This window comes from Microtus ochrogaster, unplaced genomic scaffold, assembly GCF_000317375.1.
Source record: "Microtus ochrogaster isolate Prairie Vole_2 unplaced genomic scaffold, MicOch1.0 UNK33, whole genome shotgun sequence".
Classification (NCBI taxonomy): domain Eukaryota; kingdom Metazoa; phylum Chordata; class Mammalia; order Rodentia; family Cricetidae; genus Microtus; species Microtus ochrogaster.
In genome coordinates, this window is record NW_004949131.1 from 63,713 (window position 1) to 71,416 (window position 7,704).

General features: G+C 50.5%; 1 protein-coding gene across 4 annotated transcripts in view; it reads right to left on the reverse strand.

Annotated features, from left to right (window-relative positions):
- Cdv3 (CDV3 homolog) overlaps nt 1-3,256 on the reverse strand; it is a 15,100-nt gene extending 11,844 nt beyond the window's left edge. For 2 of the 4 annotated variants that reach the window (XM_013354229.2, XM_005368454.3), the window contains exons 1-2: nt 2,633-3,256; nt 1,608-1,684 (exon numbers count right to left, since the gene is read on the reverse strand). In XM_013354229.2, coding sequence (XP_013209683.1) covers nt 1,608-1,684; nt 2,633-2,947 — 392 coding nt within the window. In that variant the 5' untranslated portion in view covers nt 2,948-3,256. The remainder of the gene's footprint in view (nt 1-1,607; nt 1,685-2,632) is intronic. The other 2 variants (XM_005368451.3, XM_013354231.2) reach the window with 1 other exon arrangement.
- Nucleotides 3,257-7,704: the final 4,448 nt, after the last annotated feature.

Genomic DNA, 7,704 nt, shown 5'->3' on the forward strand with positions numbered 1-7,704 from the left:
TGCACACCTTTAATCCCAGCACTCGGGAGGCAGAGGCAGGCGGATCTCTGTGAGTTTGAGGCCAGCCTGGTCTACAAGAGCTAGTGCCAGGACAGGCTCCAAAGCTACAGAGAAACCCTGTCTTGAAAAACTAAAAAGATACTTTCTAAATTCCCTGATACCAAAAGGAATGTTCACTCTGGTAACCTCACAACATGATGGGAGAACACCCAGGGACCTTAATGCCTAGGTGGCATAGACTTAATTAATCATACATTAAAATACTAGCTGGTCTTTCAACAGACATTAAAATCATAAAGACTATGCTCTAGATTTCAAAGACAGTTTAGAGTTAAAAAATATTTTCTCCAACTCAAGTAATTCCCATGTGGTCACTGAAATTCTCTACAAATTGCGAGCTTCTGATCAAAGGCAATTTAAAATTAAAGATCATTTGGTTTGTGTAAAATAAGTCAAAAATTTTGAATTTTAAAGCAAAAGAACCCCATACTTGCCTTTTCTACTTAAAAATCTTTAAAAAACCCAGTAGCTGAGGGGATGGGATAAGCCTTCAAAGGGCCATCCTGGGTCACACATGTTAAGACCCAAGCAAAGTACTTAGGATCTACAATCCCATCTCTCCGGCAGTGCTAATTCTTGGAGATGCAGGAAGGGAAAAGCAAGGCCTCAGGAGGAGGGTGGTGGCTTTATGACAGAATGTTCAAGTTCATGACTAGGGTGCTGAGTATACAAGGTTTCATCGTAAATACAAATCTGTACCTGTAGCTGGGTGGTGGTGAAGTAAGCTTTTAATCCCTGAAGGCGGGAGGCAGATGCAGGTGGGTCTCTGTGAGAGCAAGGTCAGCCTGGTCTACAGAGCTAGTGCCAGGAAAGGCTCCAAAGCTACAGAGAAACCTGTCTCAAAAAACTAAGAGGATGGAGAAATGGCTCGGTGGTTGAGTACTTACTACTCTTCCATAGGACCTAGGTTCAGTTCCCAGCAACCACACGACAGCTTGCAATTGTCTATAACTCTAGTTCCAGGGAACCTGACACCCATGAACATAAAATAAAAATATAAAAAGAAAGCGGGGAAAAAAAAACTAAGTGCAAGCACAAGGTAGTGTATTTACTTGGAAACTAAAAGACCAAGAGTTCAAGGTCAGTGCTAGCTCACTGCTTTTCCAGAAAGCCAGGTACAGTTCCCAGCACCCAGGTTAACAGCTGTTAACTCAGACATTTCAAAAGAAATCTACAGTAAGTTCTCAGAGAGCTCTGAGTTACAAGCGTGTTAAAAATTCAAATCCACACTCGGGAGGCAGAGGCAGGCGGATCTCTGTGAGTTCGAGACCAGCCTGGTCTACAAGAGCTAGTTCCAGGACAGGCTCCAAAACCACAGAGAAACCCTGTCTCGAAAAAAAAAAGAAAAATTCAAATCCATTTTAGCCAACTAAAAAATCCGAACACCTTCAAGTAGGGAAACTCTCACGGGATTTTAGAGCTGGCGGCTAATTTAATGACACCAGAGGACTGCCTTTGCTCAAAACCAGGAGAGCTGGGCTTCAAGAAAATGTGCCTAGTACTTTTACCTGCGACAGGTTATAACCCCACTTGTAATCACACCCTACCTTATTTGCATTGCCTGAACTCTTAGTCCGCTGTAATCAACCTCTTTTTGCTCAAATTCTTTCCACTCATCTTCCTCCTGTGGAATAAATATCATCCGATTAATTAGAGTTCTTGGTCAACACGTTCAGACTAGGGGAAAAAAGGGATCAAGGGCCATCAGGAATCCTCAGCTGGTAAAGGAATCTGCAAAACATCGAATTAGAGATCTTGGTAAACAGGATTCAGACTAGGAAAAAAAGCGACCAAGGGCCACCAGAATTCTTGAGCCGGTAAATGCACCTGCAGCCAGCCCTGAAGACCTCAGGCTGACTCCCTGGGCCCACATGGGGGGAAAGAACTTACTCCCTCAAGTTGTCTCCAAACTCCCCCGCACGCGTACACATGAGCGCGCACAACACACAAATGTGATTTTTGTTTTATTGCAGAAGTACGACACAAACCTTTAATCCCAACACTGGAGAGGCAGAGGCCAGGCCAGGTTTTTTTGTGAATTTGAGACCAGGCCAATGAGACCCTGTTTCAAAAAAATAAAATAAAATGGGTCTAGCGGCTGAATTGTAAAGTACAGCCTGAGTCCCAGCAAGATCCCGACACGTGCCTTGTTACCAAACGCCCTCTCTGCCGCCGCTTTTACTTAAAACCAACTACAGGGGAAAGCCCCGCTAAGAAAAATCCAGAGCAATTCCACAACTTAATTCCCGTCTCCCTGTGGCCGCGGCTGAAGAACAAGCCACACTTCGCCGGCTGCACAGAGGAGGCTTAAAACACCTGAAAAACCGAAATCCAGTGCCAAGCAGGCTCCAGTGCAGCGGCGGCCGAGCACGGCACGTCACTCGGGGGACCGCGGCCCGCCCCAACCCCCGTGGCCCAGAGGGCGCGCCGCGCGGAGGACGGCGGACGGGGGCGACGAGCAAGCCCCGGGGGGCACCCCGAGCCCGCCCGACGTGCGAAGCCCCAGTCACGTGGCCTCCCGGGCCGGCGGGGGCGGGCACACGCGGCCAGTCACCGGCCTCCCAACCCTTACCTTCGTTACGGCCTTGCCGGCGGGGCCCGTGCTCCCGCCGTCCCCTGGCCTCGAGGTCCCACCGTCGCCCGACCTGGCGCCGGAGCCCAAGCTCCCGCCATCGCCCGACCTGGCGCCGGAGCCCAAGCTCCCGCCGTCGCCCGACCTGGCACCGGAGCCCGAGCTCCCGCCGTCACCCGGCCTGGCGCCCGCCGCCGCGCTGCTCCCGCCCAAGCCGCTCGCCGCGTTGGCCGCCCGACTGCTCCGCTCCTTCTTCTTCTTCTTGTCCCTCTTGGCGAAGAAGTTGTCCAGGCTCCGCTCCTCGGTCTCGGCCATGGCCGCGGCCCGGATGGGTGGGGCCGCTGGCGGACGCGGCGTTCGCGGTTCGGGGCTCTGGGTCAAGGCCGGCTGTGCGCTCAGGCTGCCGGGTGCGGCGTCGCCTCAACCCCGCGGGGTCGCCGAGGAGCGGGCGGCAGGGCGGTTGGCTCCCCCCCGCGCTCCGGGGGACGGTGGTACGCTCCTCGCCGGGGTCGCGCTCGCCCCGCTGCCTGAGGGACGAGGAAGGCACGCACCGGCAAAGCGCGCAGCTAACGACGACGCGTGCGGGAGGAAGACGCGCGGGCCTGATGAGGGGAGAGGGGACGGGGAGGGGAGGGAGGGGAGGAGGGAGGGCGGGCCACCAGCAGAGAGAGGCAGCGCCGCGCCTGCGCGCTCGGTTCCGCCCGCTGCTATGGGCGCGCCGAGGGGGGAGGGCGGCGGGAGGATACGGGGGCGGAGCTCCCGGGAGAGCCAATCAGACGCCGGGACGGAGCTCTTAGGTGACAATCCGTTCCTCCGACGGGGCGGTGCCGGGCATGGGGGCGGGGAGAAGCGGGTGTCTGCAAAAGAAGTGACGTCCTAGCCTCACTTCTTGCCTCCGATTGGCCAAGGGTTTGCCTTGAGGGCGGGCATTTAGAGGTTTGGTGACTTGGCTGAAGAAGACCAGCCGGAGGGGGCGGTGTCTGCCTTGGGTTGCGCGCAGGCGTAGGGTACACGTGCGTCGGCTCGCCAGGACTGTGGCCTCGTAGGCATTTGAACTTTCAGGAAAGAAAGAGACCGTGTTAAGCCAGCTGTGTTCAAGCTTGTTCCTCCTGCCCTTTTCTTTTCTGTACCTGCACCCTCTCTGGTCTGGCGCCTAGCTGCTTTTGATCAGGATACTTTTGATGAGCAGTGGATTAGCACTTGTAGTTCCATTTATTGAATGATCGTTAATAATCCAGGAGATAAATGAAAGGGAGCTGATTTTGAACTTCATCCTGGACTAGATGTGTCCCCCAGGATCAGGGTAGATGATCTGACCTTCTAACGCTAGCTCTTGTGAGATGGAGAATGACTAGCAATGCGATTTAGTGGTACAGAGTTTAACAGACACACAGGGGCACTGGGTTCCATCCACAACATCACAAAAAGAAAACACACACAAAAACCCCTCCTTTTTCTGGGCCTGCACTCTCTCTGCACCTACTGATATATCTCCCACCCAGAAAGCTTTTTGTTTGCTTGAGGGAGGTATTTTCTTGTGAGACAGGGTCTCGTGTATCCAGGCTCTCTGAATGCCATACCTAGAAAGATAACCAACTTCTGATCCTGACACCACCTCCCAAGTGCTCAGAGCACAGACATGTACCACCCTGCCTATATTATGTGTTGCTGGGGATTTCCGTTCTTGCTACTCAGGCTGTCTACTAACTACCAACCGAACAATGAGCCAACACAGATTTTTTTGATTTTTTGATTTTTTTTTTTTAATACATGAATGCACCTAGAAACCTCCTACCTTGACTGGAGTTTGAGTGGGAGCTACAGTTTAACTCTGGCTCCTGTCTGGGATCTGAGGCCAAAAAAGGAAACAACCGCAAGAGAAAGAAATGAGAACCAAAAATACCTGGTTTCCACCTGACTTGACCTTGGGGCCCTGAGAATCAAATGTGTGTTTCCTCACGAGAAGTGTGGTCTAGGTGTAGTTTTAAACGCCTGCTTCCTCTTAAGGGTAGAGGAGAAAGCTGTGCCAACCACTGAGGAAATGGCTCAGATCTAGGTCTGTCGCCCGATGGGACACTGAGAACCCAGTCAGTAAATGGAGAGGCGCCTATTCCATACCAGTCCTCCTTAGAAGTCCTACCCTCGTCGTGGCCTCTGAAGAAATGAGTTCTGAACACATCAGAGGATAAAACAAGGCCCTAGAGGTTGCTATTGCTGCCATGAAACACCATGACCAAAAGGCGAGTTGTGAAGGAAAGGGTTTCTTTGGATTACACTTCAGCATTGCTGTTCATCACTGAAGGAAGTCCGGAAAGGAACTCAAACAGGGCAGGATCCCAGAGGCCAGAACTGATGCAGAGGCCATGGAGGGGTGCTGCTTACTGGCTTGCTTCTCATGGTTTGCTTAGCCCACTTTCTTATAGAGCCCAGGACCAACAGCCCAGGGATGGAACCACCCACCATGGGCTCAACTGTTCCCCCATGATCACTAAATAAGAAAATGCCTTACAGCTAGATCTCATGGAGGCATCTCCTCAACTGAGGCTCCTTCTTCTGATGACTAGCTGGGGTCAATGCTGACGCACAAACCAGCAAATACAGCCCTACAGCTGTAGTCAATAACAAACAGGCCTTCCTTCCTTCTTTCTTTTCTTCCTTCTTTCCTTCCTTTATTTTTTCCTTCTTTCCTTTCTTCTTTCCTTCCTTCTTTCCTTTCTTTTTTTTTTCCTTTTGTTTTTGAGACAGGGTTTCATGTAACCATGGCGGTCCTGGAACTAGCTCTGTAGACCCAGGCTGTCCTTAAACTCAGATGCACCTGCCTCTGCCTCCTAAGTGTTGGAATTAAAAGTGTGTGCCACTACACCTGGCTAATAAGCAGACATATTAGTTCCCTTCCCCCAACCTCCCAGGATGGATCCTTTTGTGACACCACATATCTTCCTGTGGTATTGGCCAAGTTCAACCTGGCCTGACACCACCACCTTTGTTTGACATCTATTATCAAAATGTCTTTATGCTTTCCTTGTCCCTTGTCTTCTTTCTTTCTTCTTCTTTCCTTCTTTTTCTGTGCTTTCCTTCCCTCTGTCTCTTTCTTTTCTTTTTTCAGATAGAGTCTCACATATCCCAAATACCCTTGAACTCCCTAGGTGGACAGAGCCGGGGATGATCTTGGACCTCTACCTCTTGATTAGCTTTGTTTTCTTTTAAGACAGAGTCTCACAGCCGGGCGGTGGTGGCGCACGCCTTTAACCCCAGCACTCGGGAGGCAGAGCCAGGCAGATCTATGTGAGTTCAAGGCCAGCCTGGTCTATAAGAGCTAGTTTCCAGGACAGACAGGTTTCAAAGGTACAGAGAAACCCTGTCTCAAAAAAGGAAAAAAAAAAAAAGACAGAGTCTCACTATACAACCCTGGCTGGCCTGGAACTCACAAAGATCTTCCTGCTTCTGCCTCCCTCTGCAGGGATTAAGGGTATGCACCACTTGAGACTATCACCATTTTTTACCAAGTTTGTTTCACATGTCCTAGACAACCATTTTACCAACTGAACCCCAGACCCTTCACCCCCCCTTTTTTTTAAATGTGTTTATTTTATATATGTGTGCAAGTGCATGTATGAAACTATGCACATTGGATCTCCTAGATCTGGAGTTACAGGTGACTGTGACCACCTTACAGGGGTGCTGGGAACCGAACAGAGGCCCTCTGCAGAAACAGGAAGTTCTCTTAATCACACAGCCACCTCTCCAGCTAATTTCTCTCTTCCTTATGATGAGGTCTTCCTGTGTAGTCCTGGCAGGCCTTTAGTTAACACTTCTGCTTCTGTCTGTAGAGTGTTGAGATTATACACCTATACTACCAAGTCCGTGGGGTTTTTGTTGTTGTTGGTGGTGGTGATGGTAGTGGTGATGGTGTAGATGAATGTGGGGTTGGCGCATATGCACCCGTGTATTCATGACTGCTTTGGAAGCCAGTGGACAACCTTAGGTGTCCAGGCCTCAGGTATCATCTACCTTGTTTTGTGCTGTCATTTGTATACATATGTGTGTGACAAATGCCATGGCGTGTATGTTCCTGCCAGAGGACAACTGGCAGGAACCGAGAGGATCAAACTCAGGTGGTCAGGCATGGCATCAAGCACCCTTATCTACAGAGCCATTTTGCCACCCCACCTTGTTTTTAGGGGCATAGTTTCTCACTGGGTTTGGCATGTACTAATTCAACTAGGCTGGCTGGTGAGGAATTACCAGGGACCCACCAGCCTCTGCCTCCTCAGAACTAGGATTACAAGGGCTCCTGTAACCAACCAAGAAGGGGGGGACATTTAACAAGAGCAACTCATGGGAATAGCTGCTGTTGATTTCAGGGCAAGAGAGTCAAAGAGGAAGGGACCAGTTTCACACTGGAAAGACTAACTACAGGTGACACAGCCTCAAAGACACTGGCCTCACTATTGGCCTGACCTCAATCTCTTATACATGATAGGATTTGGGAAGCCTGCCATCGATCACACTGCAAAACACAGGAGGGAATTCTGCTATGTCAACCCTTGGCTGCAGTTGCTTCTCTGGGTTTGCTCAGGGCATTGATTCCTTCAGCACTATCATGTATTGTTGATGGGGACCCATTTATTCGTATCTAGAGCTTGTCTTCCGTATTATTAAAGAGTTGAAGGCAGGTGTTACTCATCTTTGATAAGGAACAGTGTCTCAAATGTAAGCGAATGAGTGCTTCCTAAAGGAGAGAGTGGGCTAGGGAGACGCCTCAGCCAACAGCTTGCCCTGAAAGTATGGGGACCCATGTGAAAAGCTTGGGTATATGCTACCCCGAATCCCACCATGTCCTCCCCCTTCATCCTCATCTGGATGCATCTCCAAAGCACCCTTCAGGTCTTGTAATCATCCATCTCCCAGTGTTCAGACCATCTTCGTTCTTATAGCCAAGCAAGCAGATCTTCTCTTGTGCTTGCTGCTGGAGAGAGGAAGTGACGACTGAGAATCTCTGAAATAGTCCAAAGCAGAGAGACAAGGTAGCAGACTGAACACGGCCACAAGAGGAGGTGGGGGTCGGGGAT